Source organism: Hylobates moloch, unplaced genomic scaffold (genome assembly GCF_009828535.3).
Source record: "Hylobates moloch isolate HMO894 unplaced genomic scaffold, HMol_V3 SCAFFOLD_8, whole genome shotgun sequence".
NCBI classification, from domain to species: Eukaryota; Metazoa; Chordata; class Mammalia; order Primates; family Hylobatidae; genus Hylobates; species Hylobates moloch.
The window spans coordinates 54,190,389-54,211,536 of record NW_026652283.1 but is presented as its reverse complement, the minus strand read 5'-3'; the positions used below and the strand labels follow the sequence as shown (position 1 = coordinate 54,211,536).

At 36.5% G+C, this 21,148-nt stretch overlaps 1 protein-coding gene across 1 annotated transcript in view; it reads left to right on the top strand.

Annotated features, from left to right (window-relative positions):
* The window catches only part of TDRD5 (tudor domain containing 5), a 106,646-nt gene that overhangs the window by 26,611 nt on the left and 58,887 nt on the right, over nt 1–21,148 (top strand). The window contains 3 exon segments of the mRNA XM_058443252.1: nt 4,720–4,884; nt 6,177–6,260; nt 8,612–8,668. Of these exon segments, the coding sequence (XP_058299235.1) occupies nt 4,720–4,884; nt 6,177–6,260; nt 8,612–8,668 (306 nt within the window).

Here is a 21,148-nt window from a genome sequence, read left to right as displayed (position 1 = left end):
AGAGGGAATTTAGAGTAGAAATGAACATTTTAATGGGTGAATAGCATATGGATTTAGCTGTATTTTCTAGTGGGTAAAGCCTCAGATGCTGTGTCCAGCCCAGGTCATCAGAATTTTCTGCATTGTGTGTAGTTCTAGACCACAGATTATGTTGCTTTCCATTAATAGGTATTTACCTTTAAGAGTAGCAATTTGTCAAGGAACAGAGATCTGGCATTTCTAGGATCTCTAGCCTTAATACCATTTAAGAGTACATCATCCTGCCAGGTGCAGTGGCTCATGCCTGTAATCCTAGCACTTTGGGAGGCGGAGGTGGGTGGATCACTTGAGGTCAGGAGTTCAAGACCAGCCTGGCCAACATGGTGAAACCCCATGTCTACTAAAAATACAAGAATTAGCTGGGGGGTAGTGGCATGTGCCTGTAGTCCCAACTACTCAGGAGGCTGAGCTAGGAGAATCTCTTGAACCTAGGAGGCAGAGGTTGCAGTGAGCCAAGACTGCGCCACTGCACTGCAGCCTGGGCGACAGAGTGAGACTTTGTCTCAAAAAAAAAAAAAAAAGGACCCCATTCTACCTGTTCCATGCCCACTCTGTCTTACAGATTCAAGACCTTATTGTAACATTCACCATGAGATTAAGGTAGATAAACTTGGACTTACAAAGAAATATCTTCTCATCTAAATGAAATCAGGGTGGTCTTAGTTTGAAGACTTTTAATTTGCATCTAAACAATTGACAGTTTTTACATGAATTAGATGCTTTGCTTGGCATTACATATAAGAGGTGAAACATTTTATTTCACCTGATAACCTGATTCAACTGTAGTTCAAGAGTATCTTTGATAAATAATTGGATATATTAACAATTATCAGAAGGAGCTATTCAGTGGGTTAATTAATGCAGTTCTCTGGGGGTTATGTTCTCGGGCCAACTTAGAGTAGCTTTTCTGTAGCTGTTTTCCCACAAGTTCAGATAAAGTATTTAGTATGGCAAATCAAATTCCATACTGCCTGGCTTTTAGTCAAATAAGTCAAACCCTACATAATCCTATTTATAGGGTCTTAGTTCTGGCTGCTATAACAAGCTACCGCAAACTGGGTGGCTTGTAAACAACAAACATTATTTTTCAACATTCTTGGAGGCTTGGATTTTTCAACATCTTGAAGTCAAAGATCATGGCTCTGGCATATAAGGTGTCCAGTGAGAGCCTTCTTCCTCATTCATAGATAGAGGTCTTTCATTGCGTCCTCACAATGCAAAAGGGGCAAGGGATCTCTCCAAGGCCTCTCTAATAAGGGCACTAATCCCATTCATGGGGGCCTTTCCCTCGTGATCTAATCAGCTCCCAAAGGCTCCACCTCCTAATACTATCACCTTGGGATTTAGGATTTCAACTTAGGGATTTGGGGAGTGGGAGGTAGAGAGGGATACATCTGTACTATAGCATATACCTAACAAATACTTAAGCAGCTGAAAGCATTGGTGCTGTATGTTTCTGTGCCAGTTTTGTGATCTTTGTAAGAAATGTATTAATGTTTTCCCATATGGCCAAAAGGTCTGAAATATATTCATCTGAGATGTAACTTCTGTTTCTTTCTGCCTTTAGCCACGTGCATCCTCTTTCCAAAATGCTTTCATCATTAGATAATGTTTCTAAATTATCTAGGTGTCTGTTTTTAAATTTTTTTATTACAAAAGTAATATAGATTGATTACAGAAAACTTGAAATACAGAAAAGCAAAAAGAAAATAAAGATCACCTGTGTACTCTTATCACGTGAAAATTTAACTTAAAAAATTAAAATCATTCTGGTTCTTAGTTTGTGACCTGCTTTTTTTCCTCTTAGCATTGCGAATGTGCCACATTACTAAATATTCTAATGCAACATAATTTTAAATGATGGTATCAGTGTGCCATGATTTTAAATGATGATATGAATGTGCCATAATTTAACTTGTAGCCTAAGTTGGGCATTTGCTCTATTTTCAGTTTTTGCTATTAAAAATAACCTTATGATGAAAATCTTGCTCAAGTATGCACACATCTCTGTTACTCCACAGGATAAATTTCTAGAAGAGCCATCATTGATTGAAAGGAATGTTTATTTTTATGGCTTATCCTGTATGTGGCTAGATTGTCATCCATAAGAATTGTTTCAGTTGATACTCACATAGATTGTGTGTGTGCTCCTTTCCTTGTACCTTTGCTGGTACTCAGTACAAATGGAGTTTCCTTCAGCGATCCCTCCCCACCCACCTGCATTTCCTTTTTGATACCTTCAGGCATATTATCCTTTTGTGACACTCGTGGGAGGGGGGGTTTAAAAAGATTTTTAATTGACGAGTAAAAATTTTATATATGGTGCACAACTTGATGTTTTGATGTATGTATACATTGTGGAATGGCTAAATCAAGCTGTTTGACATGTATTACCTCACATACTTGTCATTTTTTTGTGATGAGAACACTTAAAATTTACTCTTAATTTTCAAATACACAATATATTGTTAAGTGTAGTCAACATGATACACAATAGTTCTTTTGAACTTACTCCTCCTAACTGAAATTTTGTATCCTTTGGCCAATGTCTTCTCAATCCTCCCACCCCTTAGTGTCTGGTAACCACAATTTTACTCTGTGTCTACAAGTTTGACTTTTATGCACTTCCCATATAAGTAAGATCATGTGGACTCTGGGTTTTTTCATTATAATAATTGTAATTACATATATATATATATATATATATGATCAATTCAGGTCTATCTCTGCAAGTTCCATGAGGACAGGGACCATATCTAGTTTATTTACCTCTGTATATCCAGCACTTAATATGATGTAAAGCACATAGTGTGATCTCAATACCTATTTGTTGAATGAATAAGTGGGTATTTTTAAAATTTTATAATTTGATGGGCAAATAACTGTCTCTGTTAATGTGTATTTATTTGAGGTTGAGCTTTATGCTTTAATTTGCTACTTAGTCTTCTATTTTATTGCCTATTCATGTTTTGATTCATTTTTCTGAAGAGTGTATCTTTTTGATTGAAAGCTCTTTCTCTTCTGTGGTCCTATAAGCTCCTATCTGAATATAGCATATTTTGTCACTTTCCATCTTCATTTTCTAGTTCTATCCCATTCTTCATGTTTGATGTGTAGGCATCTGACACTAAAAGCGTTGAAATCACTGATTACCTCCCAATCTTACTTTTCCCTTCCACATTATAACTTCTGCCCTCTATAATTATAGATATCCCCAACTTTTCCTGGGCTTTAAAAAATCTCCACTGCATTCAGTTTAAAGTCACCTTAATTTAGACATTTTGCTTGAGGTAAACCTTTTTTTTTTTTTTTTTTTTTTTTTTTTACTGTTTTCAGAAGCATTCTATTCCTAGCTAAAAGCTCACCATTTTGCTATCTTAAACCCCAGATTGGCAAATATGTTCTCTAACAGATTACATTGTAAATATTTGAGGCTTTGCAGGCTAAATGTTCTCTGCATCTACTAAACACTGTCCTTATAGCACAAGAGCAGCCATAGGCAATATGTGAATGAGTGAATATGGCTGTGTTCTAATAAAACTATGGACACTGAAATTTGAATTTCATATAATTTTCACATGTCACAAATAATACCTTTTCCCACAGCCATTTAAAAATATAACCATTCTTAGCTTATGGGAAGCACAAAAAGAGGCCATAATTTGCCGACCTTTGTCATAAGCCATGATCCAGAGAGACACATCAAGTCTGTAATCACCGTCCTGCCATTTACCTCCCAGTTTTCCAAATTTTATAATTGATTAAAAAACAACAAAAGCCTACCTCTCTGTTCCACGGTACTTTTGTTTCCTACATAGAACTTGAGGTCCTTGAGGCTGTTTCTCTGGTCTCATCATTCATCCCTGTAGAATCAGCGATTCCTTCCTCTTCATTGTCTTTCCTACTTTCTATGGATTCCACCTTTGTCATATCCCTTCTTTTTCTATTCTCTCCCAGCACCCAGTTAAAACTCTTGCCTAGAGAGTTGCAGTGGTTTCCTAACTGGTTGTCCACCCATCCAATCTAATCTTCTGTTGCCAGATTACAGTTCTGATAATCTGTCTCCCTTGCTAAAAATCTCTAGTATCAGTATCTCTGTTTTTGCCTGTATAACCAAGAAAAACTCTTTAGCTTGGCAGTTAAGGTATTCTGTAATGGGACATTAATCCACCTTTCTAGTTTTTCTTTCACTATTTCCCTAATGCCTTAGGCAAACAATTTTATTCAATTTTCTTTATGAAGTTCCTTCTACCTTCAATGTTCTCTCTACCATGTGTGTCTGCAGAATTCTCTCCATCCTGCAAGGTCCTTATAAAAGGAAGCCTTCTGGCACTTACAGCCTTAGGTTATAGATGTTTATGCGTTGATCTCACTTCCCTACTTAATTGTAAGTGCCCTGAGAGGAATTACACCGTCAAAGGTAATCTTTTTTTGTCCCTGAAACACCTAGCACAGTGATAACTTAATACGTTATTGTTATTGAATCTGCAAATGGCAGGAACCTTCGGATGGAAAGATCAGTTATCTTTAGAAAGATTATCTTACTGTTCACTGGGAGAGCTTTAGGAAATTATCTCATGGCAACTACAGCAGAAATGTAAAGAATCTAAGACTAAGGGCTAGGTACCTTTTGTTAAAGCTAATGATATAATCATAGGTGTCTAATCCTCTCCTTCCCAGACCCATGGAAATGCCCAAGAAAATGTGAAAATAGGGGAAAACCCTCAGAAGCTTGATAGGGAGCCATGCACTCGCCAAAACTTGGAGGGGCTTCTGCTGAATGCTGTGCCAATGGTATTGGATGAAAAGAAGAGTAGTCAGTGCCAGAGGGAGAATGCTGCCATGGTAAGCGCTGCTTGCCAGAGGAGCAGGCAAGGATCATGCTCACACCATGTGCCAGGCATTAGTTATGCACTCTTCGTGCCTCATCACATTTAGTTTTCTCGTCAGCCTTGTGAGAGATGGAGATTATCTTCATTTTTCGGGTGAAGAAACTGAGACCTAAAAGGTTACACAGTTTGTAAGTAATGTCAGGCCAAGTAAGAGTAAGAAGAAAGACCAAAAGAAACAGTTTAGATGGAAAAAGTATTAATAGTGATTGTGTCTGGGTGGTAGGATTTTAGGTAATTGGTATTTTTCTTTATATCTTTGTGACTTAACTTTTGTTTTTTTTACATTCAGTTATCAACTTTAATGTTGATTGAACATAACTCCACAATCTTTCACTCCGCTTTAGTTCTCCTGCTGTGGCTGTTCACTGGACCTTGGCTAAATGGATATTCTCCCTGCTACTTTCCGATCACATCCTCCTGTCCTTCCAGCTTACTTTTCAATTATTCCCATGCATGATCATTTTATTTTAGTGGGGCCTCTATATGCCACTGACTTCTCTCTACTAAAATCCTCAGACTCTACTGTCTTAACTCAGATTCCTCCTGTCCTGACTTCCTACCTGCTAAGTTTAGATTATCATCTAATATTTCCTTAACTTTATTTTCCCACTTTTTCTACTTTCTCAAATGTCTGACCTCCCTCCTCTTTCCTTTTACTTTCAGGAGTGGGCCTTGCTTCTGAACTCAGAGAATGCAGGAGCTATCAGATTTTAACTCTCTGTACCTTCTGACTCCACATTTATAGAGCCTTTCTTTGTACTCTTACCTTTTCCCCCACTCTCTTTGCTTCTATTACAACAGAAAAACTTTTCCTTCCTGCCCTTTAGGGCCAGTTGTCCCACCATCCAGGGACATTCCACCATCCCATCTCTTCCCTGCATTAGGCATTCATTAAGTATGTTTTCAATAAACATGGAATACTTTTATAAATAGGAGAAAAATTAGTAACAAAAATTCTTTCTGGGTAAGAGTATGGGATTGAGTAATAGACTCTAGAATAATTGTTAGAGAATGTTAGTTAGCCTAGAAAATTCCTCAGCATTTAGTTTCATAATGATTCTATCTACTCTAAGTGTATTTCGTATGGTATGAAATGTTACAGTTCCTCTTAAGAACAGTATTTTGTCTATTTAATTGCAATATGTCTCCTTTTATAGATTTTTTCTTTACATATTGTTTAGATCTACCTTTGACTTTCTTTGGGCAGGGGGACTGTGACTTGACTTTTTTTTTCTTTTTTCATAGCTGGAGAACACATTCAAATCAGTTATTGCACAAATTGGACCTGGAGGAACTATCAGTTCAGAACTAAAACATAAGATAAAATTTGTAAGTAATTTCTGTTTCTGGGAGACAATAATAATTGGTTTATAAATTTATATATCATTTGTGGTTGAGTTTGTCTGCAAGTATTAATTTACATCTAATCTTTAATATACTGCAAACTAAGTGACAATTCTTTTAGAATAAGAAAAAGAAACAAAATACGTACTCCTAAAAATTTTTAACATCAAACTATTTAGCAAATAAGTTCTTCCATAAGTTCTCTCTTCCTTTCCTTCTTCTCGTCATCCCAGTAAATCACTGTTGACAAACAGTTCAAGATCTTTCCAAATACCAATTTTATAAATGTACATTAAATATTGTTCCAATGTGTGGTATCCCATTACATTGATGCACCCTGTTTCACGTAGAGATCCATGATTGATTAAAGTTTTGGTGTTTTTACCTTTGGCTATGGAAAAAGTTCTCCAGTTAATGTCCATGGACATTTTTCTAGAAATGGAATTGTTAGTCAGAGGCATCTTATGTTTTGATTATAAATATTACTAAATTGCCCTCTAAAATGCTTGAACAGATTTATACTCCCACTGACAGGTGTTACTATCCAATCACGTTGTTTTAGTTTATCTCTTGATTTTTACATTAAGCATCTTTTCATATGCTTAGTAGTCACATATATTTTTTATGTGAATTGCCTGTTTATGTCATTGGTCTTATTTCTTTTACCTTACTAATAAGTGAAAACTCTTTGGTGTTATGTATTGAGCCAAAGAGTTATGTACACTTAAATTTTTGGTGGGAGCTGTTAATCCTGCTTTGAGTAATCAAGGTGCTATTACAGCTTGTACTGTCTTATATTATTCCATTTCAACTGTCATGATTTTACTAGGAGAGATGCAAAAACCTTGATGCATTCAGGCCCTGTTTTTTTGTTTAAACACTTGAGCAAGTGTCCAATAATTACTTGTTAAAGGACATTCAATATGACTTTTTTTTTAAGAGACAAGGTCTTGCTTTGTCACCCAGGCTGGAATGTCATGGTGCAATCATAGCTCACTGCAACCATCAACTCCTGGGCTCAAGCAATCCTCTCACATCAGCCTCCCGAGTAGCTGGGACTACAGGTGCATGCCACCACACCCAGCTAATTAAAAAAAATTTGTAGAGACAGGGTCTTGCTCTGTTGCCCAGGCCTGTCTTGAACTCCTGGCATTAGGCATTCCCCCACCGCAGCCTCCCAAAGGCAGAGATTACAAGAGTGAATATGATTTTTTTGTAGTACCAAAAATTGGAGAAAAATTAGTTTTAAAATTAATTTTAAAGGATTGGTTATGTATCAATATTGGATATTCTCCAAACTAGGGATGTCATGTAGCTTATGAGAAAGTTTATGTATGTTTCTCTTAGTTTACATGGAAGTTTCTCCTTGACATATTGTTGGACTTTAAAAACAGGTTTTATAGAATAGTGTGTTTAGAATTGTTCTTTCATATAAAATCATGAATAACATATGTGCACACATAAAGGGGTTTCTGAAAGGGTGTTTCTCTAAATGTAGCAATGGCTGTCTCTGGGTCACAGGATTTTGAAATAATTTTTACTTTATATTTTTCTGAAGCTTGAATTAGAATTTTGTATAAAATATATCTGGAAAAATTTAGAAAACAAAGATTTCTATACTTTATTGGGATAGAGTAAGTCTATTTTTAGGAAATTATTCTAAAAATCATTGAACTAGTATGCAGAACTCAAGCATGAGGATAATCATTACAATATTTGGGATGAAAAATAAGAAACAAAATAGAAGATCAAATAAATTTAGGTGTCTTTAATATTTTGAAAAATCTGTGGCCAGTAAAAATGTTTATCTGTTTTTACTGACATGGAAAGATGTCTTTGGTATGATATTTAAAAGCTGGCTATAGAAATATTGACCTTGTTTTAATATTAAATAGATTTTTGATGTATGTATGGACAGTAATGCTGTTAACAGATCTTTTATTTTTGCTTAACTGTATTTTCCAAAGTTTTTTCTAGTGTTTATTGCATTTCTTTTCTAACAATTAAAATGCTTGAAACTGTGCTGTAGGATGTTTTATGTGAGCTGAAGCTAAATGTGTTAGCTGAGCTTAAAGAAGTGCAGGAGTTTCTGGAGAGCTGTGGTATTGCAGTATCATGTAATAATGATTTCTCAACTCTGGAAATGTTGGAAATCACAGTCTCTTTTTGTTCTAATGTTTTTTAAAACTGGAAACTCATTTAAAAAATGTAATATGACTAAAATTCATTTAATAATGTTACTTTTGCCTTTGTTGTTATTTGTTTATATTATTTTAATATTGTGTCACTCAGCATTTCAGTTGTGTCTATATTGTATTTCACTTTCTATTTATTAGGTTGTATCTAAGTTCCCGGAGGGTTTGTTTATTTCTAAACTGCTTGGAGAGTATGAGGTAAGTGTTTTGCTTTTCCCCAACCCTAATTTTTTATGGCTTATATTTCTTGTGATAGATGGAAATGTTGTGGCTACTCCTTGGATTCTCCAGGTCTATGCTCTAAAACGGAAACATTTTGTTTTGCATTTTAGTGTCTTTATTATCAGACTTGAGAATATGATCTTTAACAAATATTTGATTATGCATAGGAAGGATATTTTTACCACTTATTGTTATTATAATAAAGGTTATCCCATTAATGTCTGACAGTATTATACCAAATGTCAGTGGGAATGCGGAGAAGCAGAATACCTCATACACTGCTTGTGGGACAAAATGCTCTTAGGGAGCATTTTGGCATTATCAAGTAAAGTTGAAGGCATGCACCCTCAGGGATCCAGTAGTTCCACTTTTACATTTGCAGTCTAGAGAAACTCTTGCACATGTACACATGAAGATATGTAAAGAAGTGCACAGCACAACATAGGAACAAATAAGAAACAAATGGACATCAGTAGGATAATGAATAGAGATTGACATTTATACAGTGGAATTGTATGTAGTAGTATAAAACAAATCTGCTCTGCAACATGAATCATTTTTAAAACCATAATGTTGAGTGAAAAAAAATCAACTTGCAGAATAATTCAGCTAATGCCATATATCCAGTTTTTAAAAAGATGAGTCCTATACATATGTTAACTGTGTGCCAGGCTCTATCCAGAGCATCTTTCATATTGGCACATGTTCATTTTGTTTTCACAACAAATAGAGGCACAGAGAAGTAACTTGCCTAAGCATCAAACATCCAGTAATAGGTGGAGCCAATATTTTAACCTGGGAAGTCTGGCTTCAGAATCCTAACTCTTAACTACTGTGCCATGAAAACTATAGTATATTTATAGGTAAAAACATGGATATTGTGAGATAGTATAGCATAATGGTTAAGGTATATAATTCTGTGTGCTATCTTATAGACAATATGTTAGGTCAAGATAATACCTACTTTATAGAGTTTTGTGAAGTTTAAATGACTTAAAAATAAGGCACTTAGAACAGTGCCTGGCACATAAGCTCTGCTCAGATCTCTGCCTGACCTTTAACTGCACATGCTTGGGGCAGACATAGAGCAGCCTCTGTTCTTTTAAGGCTAAAAGAACTGAAGATATTTCAGCTGTTGCCCATCACAGGGTGGCAGATTTTGGGTTTATGTTCAGCCAAATTTAAAATGAATCAAACAATAATCTCCAAAGGAGCATAAAAGATTCCAGATTCTCTACAATACATGTATCATGATGCCTGGAACACAAACCAAAATTACTAGATATAGTAAGAAACAAGAAAATGTGACCCCTTGACAAAGAAAAGGTGATCAATGGAAATTCTGAGATGATGCAGATATTGAAGTTAGCAAAAAAGGTTTTAAAGTAACTCTTACAACCATATTAAAGGATATAAAGGAATGTGTATTCAGAGTAAATGAGGAGATAAGATATTTCAGTGCAGAAAAAGAAACTATAAAAACCAAGTGATTTTCATAACTTAAAATATCTGAAGTAAAAAATTCACTAATAGCAAATTGGAAATGGCAGAAGAAAGCTTTAGTAAACTTCAAGACAGATCAATAGAAATTATCCAATTTGAAGAACAGGGAAACAAAACAGAACTTGAGTGACCTGAGACCTGTGGAATAAAACCAAACAGCCTAATGTATCTATTAATATAATTGGAACCTGAGAAAGCACAGCAGAAATATATTTGAAAAAATAATGGCCCAAATTTCCCAAATCTTGTGAAAGAAGTTTATAAACCTAAGAAGCCCAGAAAACCCCAAACAAGTAATACAGAGAAAACCTCACATAGGCACATCATAGTAAAAATGCAGAAAACCAAATATAAGTAGAAAATTCTGAAAGCAGCCAGACTGAAAATAACACACTTCATACAGAACAGTGATACAAATGATGGCTGACCTCTTAAAGCAATCCTAGAAGACAATGGAATGACATCTTTAATGTACCCAAAAGAAAAGTACTGTTAACTCAATATTTTATATCCCGTGATAATATCAAGAATGAAGATGATGAGACAGACATTCTTGATAATCAGAATTGCAAGCGGACTGGTACTATAAGAATGCTAAATAATGTTCTTTAGGCTGAGGGAAATAATGCCAGATTGGAACTTTAGTCTTCAGGAAGGATTGAATAAAGGATGTAGTAAATATCTGGGCATGTATGAAAGACTGCCTTTTTTGATCAGTTAAAATATATGACTGTTTAAAGTGAAAATTACAGCATTAAATAATTGGGTTTATAACATGAAAATGTAATGCATATGAAAACTACTGCATAATGAGTGGAGGGGCAGTACCTGGAACTATAGGGTTGCAAGATTCTTATATTTTATTTGAAGTGGTACAGTAAGACCAAAAAGGATGTATATTGGTTTTGCTGGTGAATTCTGTAAAACATTTAAGGAAGAAATTATATTAATCATATATAGATTGTTTCTTAAAATAGCAGAGAATATTCTCCAACTCATTCTTTTTTTTTTTATTTATTTTTTATTTTTTTTTTAGTTTTAAGAGAGAGTCTCTGTCACCCAGGCTGGAGTACAGTGGCATGATCTGGGGTTACTGCAGCCTTGAACTCCTGGGCTCAAGTGATCCTCTTGCCTCAGCCTCCTGAGTAGCTGGGACTACAGACATGTGGCACCATACCCAGCCAATTAAAAAAAAAATTTTTTTTTAGAGACAGCGTCTCACCATGTTACCCAGGCAGGTGTTTAACTCCTGCCCTAAAGCAGTCCTTCTATCTCAGCCTCCCAAAGTGCTGAGATTACAGGCATGAGCCACCACACCTGGCCTCCCCAACTCAATTCTATAAATACATTGTCCTGCTACTGAAGCTTGACATAGACATTATAAAAAACCAATTAGAACATGTTTCTCATAACGTGGACACAAAAGTCTATTACAAAACAGTAGTAAATTGAATTCAGCAGTTCCTGAACAAGAGGGATTTATCCTAAGAATGCAAGGTTGGAGTAACATTTCAAAAGGAATTAAGGTAATTCACCATTTTAATAGAATAACAAGGAAGAAAAGCCATGTGATTATTTTGGTAGATGCAGAAAAGGAATTACCAAAATTCAATACCCATCCACAATTAAAACTCTCAGAAAACTAGGAATAGAAAATAAATTCCTCATTCTGATAAACTGCATTTGTAAAAACCTATTAATATACTTGTCATACTCAATGGTGAAACACTGAACAATTCCCCCTTAAAATCTGGAACAAGGCAAGTATATCCAGTCATACTGCTTCTATTCAACATTGTATTGCACATTCTAACCAGTGTAATAAGGAAATAAAAGGCATGAAAACCTAAAAGAAAAAAAGTAAAACTTTATTTGTAGAAAACATGATTGTTCATGTAGAATATACTAAGGAATCCATGAAGAAGCTACTAGAACTAATTTGTTAGGTCAAAATACAAGGTTAGTATACAGAAATCAATTGTATTTTCATATGTAAGTAGCAAACTATTGGAAAATGAAATTAAATTCTGTTTATTATATCATCAAATTACTTGGAAATAAGTTTAACAAAAGAAACATAAATCATGTACACTGAAAACTAATAAATATTGTTGAGAAGTTGAAGACTAATAAATGGACAGGTATACTTCATGTCTAAAACACCAAAAGCAATGGCAACAAAACCAAAATTGACAAATGGGATCTAATTAAACTAAAGAGCTTCTGCACAGCAAAAGAAACTACCATCAGAGTGAACAGGCAACTTACAGAATGGGAGAAAATTTTTGCAACCTACTCATCTGACAAAGGGCTAATATCCAGAATCTACAATGAACTCAAACAAATTTACAAGAAAAAAACAACCCCATCAAAAAGTGGGCAAAGGACATGAACAGACACTTCTCAAAAGAAGACATTTATGCAGCCAAAAAACACATGAAGAAACGCTCATCATCACTGGCCGTTAGAGAAATGCAAATCAAAACCACAGTGAGATACCATCTCACACCAGTTAGAATGGCCATCATTAAAAAAATCAGGAAACAACAGGTGCTGGAGAGGATGTGGAGAAATAGGAACACTTTTACACTGTTGGTGGGACTGTAAACTAGTTCAACCATTGTGGAAGTCAGTGTGGCGATTTCTCAGGGATCTCCAACTAGAAATACCATTTGACCCAGCCATCCATTACTGGGTATATACCCAATGGACTATAAATCATGCTGCTATAAAGACACATGCACACCTATGTTTATTGTGGCACTATTCACAATAGCAAAGAGTTGGAACCAACCCAAATGTCCAACAACGATAGACTGGATTAAGAAAATGTGGCACATATACACCATGGAATACTATGCAGCCATAAAAAATGATGAGTTCGTGTCCTTTGTAGGGACATGGATGAAACTGGAAAACATCATTCTCAGTAAACTATCGCAAGGACAAAAAACCAAACACCGCATGTTCTCACTCATAGGTGGGAATTGAACAATGAGAACTCATGGACACAGGAAGGGGAACATCATATTCCGGGTACTGTTGTGGGGTGGGGGGTGGGGCGGGGGGGCGGGGACAGCATTAGGAGATATGCCTAATGCTAAATGATGAGCTAATGGGTGCAGGAAATCAACATGGCACATGGATACATATGTAACAAACCTGCACATTGTGCACATGTACCCTAAAACCTAAAGTATAATAATAATAAAAACAAACAAACAAAAAAAATAAATAAAATAAAATAAAAAAATGGAGAGGTATAACATACTCATGGATGAGAAGACTCATTATTGATAACATTATATGAACATGATAACATTAATGTATAGATTCAATATAGTCCCCATCATAATTCTTGCAGGCTATTTGTAGATACTAACAAATCCATGAATTTGGCCTTACAGTGCATGCATAGGAGATCTACCCATATACACTGAAGTGATTTTTGAGAGAGGTGCCAAAGGAATTCAAAAGGGATAAGAAAGTATTTTCAGCTCTGGGCATGGTGGCTCATGCCTGTAACCTCAGCACTTTGGCAGGCTGATATGGAAAGATTACTTAAAGCCAGGAGTTTGAAAAAATATTTTCAACAAATGATGCTGGAACAACTGAATGCAAGATACAACTGAATACGAAAAAAAAAAAGAATCCCAACCCCAACCTGACACCATGTACAAAAATTATTTCAAGATGTATCATAGACCTAAATGAAAAAATTAAAGCTCTAAAACTTCTAGATTAATTAAAATATATTAATGACCTGGACAGGCAAAGCTTTCTTAGGACACAGAAGCAGTAATCAGTTAAAACTGATAATGAGACTTCATCAAAATTAGCTTCTATTTAGGAGACCCCATTTAAAATTGAATAGGCAGACCACAGACTGGGAAGAAATACTTACAATCATACATCTAACACAGGACTTATATTCAGAATACATAAAGACCAGTCTATAGCTCCATAATAGAAAGCCAAACAATTCTTTTTGTAAATGGCCCAACTTCACAAATGCAGATATGAGTGACTGATAAACATGATAAACTCACATTTTTGGTGCAAGTATAAAATGGCACAACTACTGTGGAAAATGTTCTTACAATTTCTTATAAGTATATATTTATCCTTTGACCCAGAATTATACTCCCAGATATTTATTCAAAGTCTGCATCCTCAAAGACTTATATGATAGTATTCATAACAGCTTTATACATTATAGCCTCCCAGAACTGGAAATAAGCCTACTATTCATCAATAAGGTAATGAATGAAGAGATTTTGGTATGTTTGTACAACAAAATACTATTCCGCATTAAAAAGAAGTAAATAGCTGATACATGAACCAGTGTGGATGAATCTGAAAAATAGTTGCTGCGGAATTAAGTCTCACACAGCAGCATACTATAGAATGTCTTTTATATTAAATAATACAATAGCCAAAGATAATCTATGGTGGAAAAAAAGTTTGTCTCTAGGAGTGACTGGGAAAGGGAGAACTTTCTGAGGTGATGGAAGTGTTCTGTATCTTGAATAGGGGTTTGGGTTACACAGTTCTGCATTTATCAGGGCTAACTGACTGGTAAACTTAAGTTGTGTGCATTTCACTGTGTGTAAATTTTACCTAAAAGTGAACAGATACTGATTTCTAGTTAATGCTGTACGTGCTGGCCTATTTTAGGGTAAAGGCTACTGATGTCTACAGGTCACTTTGAAATGTATATAAAAGATAAGATGGGTTGGTAGATGGTTGGATACACAGATGACATAGCAACTCTATAGTGGTAGAGTTCAGTATCCAGTTCTTTCAACTTTTTCTATGTTTGAAATTTTACATAAGAAAATCTTAGGGAAAAAAAGGAGAGATAAAGATGATTCAAGAGAAAATGACAGGTATTAAACAGGCAAAGAAGAGCCAACATGAATAATAAAGCCAAAGAAGGAAACAGAATGAAGCCTAAAAACTAGAATTCAAGTAAACCTTACAGAAATGGAGGCTATGTGTTTTGAAGAGCACACTGCATATCTGACAATATCAACTCAGAATGACCAATATCAAATTTCTGGACTTAAAAGAAAAAAAAAATTTTCTGGGCATTTAAACAAAAACAGCAAGTGACTTATAAAGGAAACAAAAGTTAAATTATTAGACATTTTCACAGCAATGTTTTAAGCTAAATGAAAAGGGAGTGACTTATTTTATATACTCAAAACACGAGCCAAAGATTCTCTAGCTAGCAAAACTGACTTTCAATTGCAGAGAGCCAGACAAGCTATTATCACCATGCAAGAATTAAAGAACTCTTGTTCCCACGAGCCCTTCCTGAGGAATCTACTGGAGAATGAACATCAGAAAACCAAAATCATACTAGAGAGACATTGATAAAAGGACTGAAAGTGAATGCCATTTATACAACTAAGATCAAATGAGGGTTGGGGGGAGAGAATGTAGTATTTAGTGGCAATGTATTCTGCTAATGTAGACAAAGTACAGTTACACAAAATAGTGGAAGAAGAAAGGGTGAGCATATGCAAAATTACTTTGTTTTGATTATATTGGTGGTAGTATTCTGAGACCATTGTTGTATAATTTGATATAAAGCAAATGAATAATTAGGAGATAATTCAAATTGTGTATACAAGGATATCCTAGTTACATAAATTGAGTTTGGAACATCTTGTCATACCAGACCAGCAAGGAAGCTATTAAAAATTAGGTTCACATTAGAAGAGCTTAGGAATTCACTTGAAGAATTATTTCAGGCTACAATAAGGATAATAATTGCAATATTTTGAAGCCTATCAAATATATTCTGTGAGTTTATATGATACTAAAAAAACTGATGACTCAACATAGAGGATGATGGAACTAATTCACTTCCTTTAAAAATGGTAAATAAAGAGAGCCAATCACTTATCTTGGCATTCCTAAATGAATTGATACAGCTGGATAAGCAAAGAGCAGGAGGGAAAGCATACATCTGTAGAGTGTTCCAACTAAATAATGAAAAGGAATTGACAGAATGCTGCTATTAAAACCCTCAAAGTAATGGATCTAGGAATTGACTAATAATGGCTCTTAACAACACCAAAAAAGAGACAACCAGATATTATGTGCCCCTTTTTAGAACATAGCATAACTTATAGTATTGTCAAAGAGATCAAACATAAATCTGATCAAGCCTGTGGGGATATCCATTATGCTAATTTGCAGGAAATAAAATGTTTGTACTACAAGATTGTCAGACTTTGAGGAAACAAAATCATGTAAACAGGATATATACACATATATGAAGGCATAAATCTAAACTCTAAGAAAAGGATAATTAAAATTTCGTTGAAGGTGGAAGGAAAGTAAGGAGGATGGGAGTAGAAATACATCAATTTCTTTCTGTCTTTTCTTTTTTTTACTTTTTTAAAGACAGGGTCTTGCTGTTGCCCAAGCTGGAGTGCAGTGGTACAATCATAGCTCACTGCAGCCTCAGCCTCCCGAGTAGCTGGCATTACAGGCACATGCCACCATGCCCAGCTAAGTTTTTTTTAAATTGTAGAATCATAGTCTCATTATATTGTCCAGGCTGGTCTCTAACTCCTGGCCTCAAGCAGTCCCTCCTGCCTCAGCCTCCCAAAGTGCTGGGATAACAGACATGAGCCACTTTTCCCCGCCCATCAGTTTCTTCATTGCTCATAGTTGGGAGCCAATAAAGCAGAAAGCATAACAAAGGAATTAGGATAAAATATATCTGACATATTAGTAAATTGACTAACCTTTTAAAAGAAACTGAGTCTCAGGATCAGCTAGCAAAACTCAACTGTGTTTCATGTACTGAGATAATAATTGAAAAAAGCAAGATGTACGTAGTATATGTAATCTATTATGTTGAATCATGTTTGAGTTTTGATAATTTCTGGAACATTTTAACAAGGAACTGGCAATAATGGTTACTTCCAGGGAAGTGATTGCTAGGTGACTGAGGAATTTTTTGTTGTTGTTGTTGTTGTTGTTTTTGCCAATTTAACTGAAGTGTTTATTTTTTTAATGCTAATACTTTATTATTAGTTTTTTCTTTGTAGATCTCTTTTTTTAATTAATTTTTTTTGCACACAAAACAAGAAACATTTTCTAAAAATACATACAAACAAAAAGATGCGTATCAAACATATTAGGAAGGTTGCACATGGGAAGACGGGGAATAGAAATGGGGAGTGGGAATTAAAGAAAATAAATGAGAGAGGGACTTTGTATGGATCAATGATAATAACTCAATCCTCTATTTGACAAAGAAGAAGGAAGAGGAAGAAAAAGAAAGTGGGATAAAGGATCAGAAAGGGAGGAAAATAGAAAAAATTAGAGTATGACTCCAGGGTAGACCTGTTTTGTTGTCACTGGGTTGGTTGGTTGGTTTGTCTGTTGTATTTTTCATATGTTTCGCCATGTTGGCCAGGCTGGTCTTGAACTCCTAGCCTGAAGTGATCAACCCGCCTCGGCCTCCCAGAGTGCTGGGACTACAGGCGTGAGCCACCACGTCCAGCCCCCACATTGCTTCTGGCCTCCGTGGTAGACCTCCCAGACGGGGCGGTGGGGCAGAGGTGCTCCCCACATCCCAGACGGGGCGGCCGGGCAGAGGCGCTCCTCACTTCCCAGACGATGGGTGGCCGGGCAGGGGCGCTCCTCACTTCCCAGACGGGGCAGTGGCTGGGCAGTGGCTGCAATCCCAGCACCCTGGGAGGCCAAGGCAGGCGGCTGGGAGGCGGAGGCGGCCGGGAGGCGGAGGCTGCAGCGAGCCAAGACCACGCCACCGCACTCCAGCCCGGGAAACACCGAGCACCTAGTGAGCGAGACTCTGTCTGCAGTCCCAGCACCTCGGGAGGCCGAGGCGGGCAGAGCACTCGGGGTCAGGAGCTGGAGACCAGCCTGGCCAACATGGCGAAACCGCGCCTCCAGCCAAAGGAGAAAAAGCAGGCAGCAGTGGTGGCGCGCGCCGGCAATCCCAGGCAGCCCGCAGGCTGGGGCAGGAGAATCACGGGAGCCGGAGGCAGGGAGTCTGCAGCGAGCCGACTACATTCCAGTCTGGGCCACAGAGAGAAGAAAAGAAGAGGAGAGGAGAGGGGAGGGGAGGGGAGGGGAGAGGGAAGGAAGCTGAAGTGTTTATTTTTTTAAAAGTTCCTGATTAAACTCACATCCTGCCTTTTAATAATCAGATCACTCAGCATCATTACAGTTTACCAAAATACAGATAAATTCTTTTTTTTAAATTTTATTATTATTATACTTGAAGTTTTAGGATACATGTGCACAATGTGCAGGCTTGTTGCATATGTATACCTGTACCATGTTGGTGTGCTGCACCCATTAACTCGTCATTTAGCATTAGGTATATCTCCTAATACTATCCCTCCCCCCTCCCCCCACCTCACAACAGTCCCCAGAGTGTGATGTTCCCCTTCCTGTGTCCATGTGTTCTCATTGTTCAATTCCCACCTATGAGTGAGAACATGCGGTGTTTGGTTTTTTGTCCTTGTGATAGTTTGCTGAGAATGATGATTTCCAGTTTCATCCATGTCCCTACAAAGGACATGAACTCATCATTTTTTATGGCTGCATAGTATTCCATGGTGTATATGTGCCACATTTTCTTAATCCAGTCTATCGTTGTTGGACATTTGGGTTGGTTCCAAGTCTTTGCTATTGTGAATAGTGCTGCAGTAAACGTGTGTGCATGTGTCTTTATAGCAGCATGATTTATAATCCTTTGGGTATATACCCAGTAATGGGATGGCTGGGTCAAATGGTATTTCTGGTTCTAGATCCCTGAGAAATCGCCACACTGACTTCCACAATGGTTGAACTAGTTTACAGTCCCACCAACAGTGTAAAAGTGTTCCTGTTTCTCCCCATCCTCTCCAGCACCTGTTGTTTCCTGACTTTTTAATGATGGCCATTCTAACTGATATGAGATGGTATCTCATTGTGGTTTTGATTTGCATTTCTCTGATGGCCAGTGATGATGAGCATTTTTTCATGTGTTTTTTGGCTGCATAAGTGTCTTCTTTTGAGAAGTGTCTGTTCATATCCTTCGCCCACTTTTTGATGGGTTTGTTTGTTTTTTTCTTGTAAATTTGAGTTCACTGTAGATTCTGGATATTAGCCCTTTGTCAGATGAGTAGGTTGCAAAAATTTTCTCGCATTCTGTAGATTGCCTGTTCACTCTGATGGTAGTTTCTTTTGCTGTGCAGAAGCTCTTTAGTTTAATTAGATCCCATTTGTCAATTTTGGTTTTGTTGCCATTGCTTTTGGTGTTTTAGACATGAAGTCCTTGCCCATGCCTATGTCCTGAATGGTATTGCCTAGATTTTCTTCTAGGGTTTTTATGGTTTTAGGTCTAACATGCAAGTCTTTAATCCATCTTGAATTAATTTTTGTATAAGGTGTAAGGAAGGGATCCAGTTTCAGCTTTCTACATATGGCTAGCCAGTTTTCCCAGCACCATTTATTAAATAGGGAATCCTTTCCCCATTGCTTGTTTTTGTCAGGTTTGTCAAAGATCAGATGGTTGTAGATATGCGGCATTATTTCTGAGGGCTCAAAATACAGATAAATTCGCTTTCTCCTCTGCACCAAGAGAAACAAGCAGATGAGAACACAGTGCTCAGGAAAATGTCACAGGAAAATGTCATTTCTGAATAAGAGCTGTCAAGTCAAAGTGATTGAGAAATCCAGATGAGCACTGTGTTCTCATCTGCGTGTTTCTCTTGGTGCAAGGAGACAGCTGGAAGATGGCAGCTTACATTTTCATGACCAATTTAGCAGATAACAACCCAATATAAAACTCAAAAATAAATTCACAACATAAATTGAGGAAACTGAAGCTTATTCACTTTAAAAACCAAAAGGATTGAGAATAATGTATTAAAATTCAAATGGGAGACTACCTGAAGAGCCAAGATGAGAATACATATCAGAAGGTCTTCCACTGAAAGCATTAACATTAGTATTAAAAAGATAATTTGCACGATAGATTAAAAAGGGAAAAATACACTAATTGAGTTTTTCAGGATAAAATGCATGTAAAGAATGAAGATAGAAGTCACTCAACAACAAAAAAGTCAAATGTAGCAGGTTTTGTTTTTTAGGCTCAGAAATAAGCCAATTTATTATCTTAGGATAATACATACAATAAATGCAACATATTTATTGTCTTTCTTAGAATAATACCTACAATAGATGCAAAATATGAAGACTGAAGGCAGCTTTTGGAGAACATTTCACTTTTAACCCTTTGGATTAGTTTTTTTTAATGTTTTAAGAATTTTTGTAAGATACAGTTAATATAAATGAGTGAAACTAAAACAATGTTGGTGATGTTTTTGACTATGGAATAAATAACTGGTAATAGACGGTCCTTTTAAGATATATGAAATGTTTTCTGTTTAAGGAATGTATTTTATGTGTCTATCCCATATATATTGTCTTCTGTCTTCATTTGGTGTGAGTTTTCTTCTTTTCTAAGGCAAGAAAATCAAACTGTATGCTATGGGAAATACACTGATAGATAGCTGCTCATTTATTCCAACTTCTTTTTTTTTTTTTTTTTTGAGACGGAGTCTTGCCCTGTCACCCACGCTGGAATGCAGTGGTGCGATCTTGGCTCACTGCAAGCTCCACCTCCTGGGTTCACGCCATTCTCCGGCCTCAGCCTCACGAGTAGCTGGGACTACAGGTGCCCATCATCACGCCCGGCTAATTTTTTGTATTGTTAGTAGAGATGGGGTTTCACCGTGTTAGCCAGGATGGTCTCGATCTCCTGACCTTGTGATCCACCTGCCTCGGCCTCCCAAAGTGCTGGAATTACAGGCGTGAGCCACCACACCTGGCCTTTATTCCAACTTCTAAGGTGAAATAATAAACAAAATTTAAGGAAATATTTTTAAAAAATAATTTCTGTACATGTCAGAA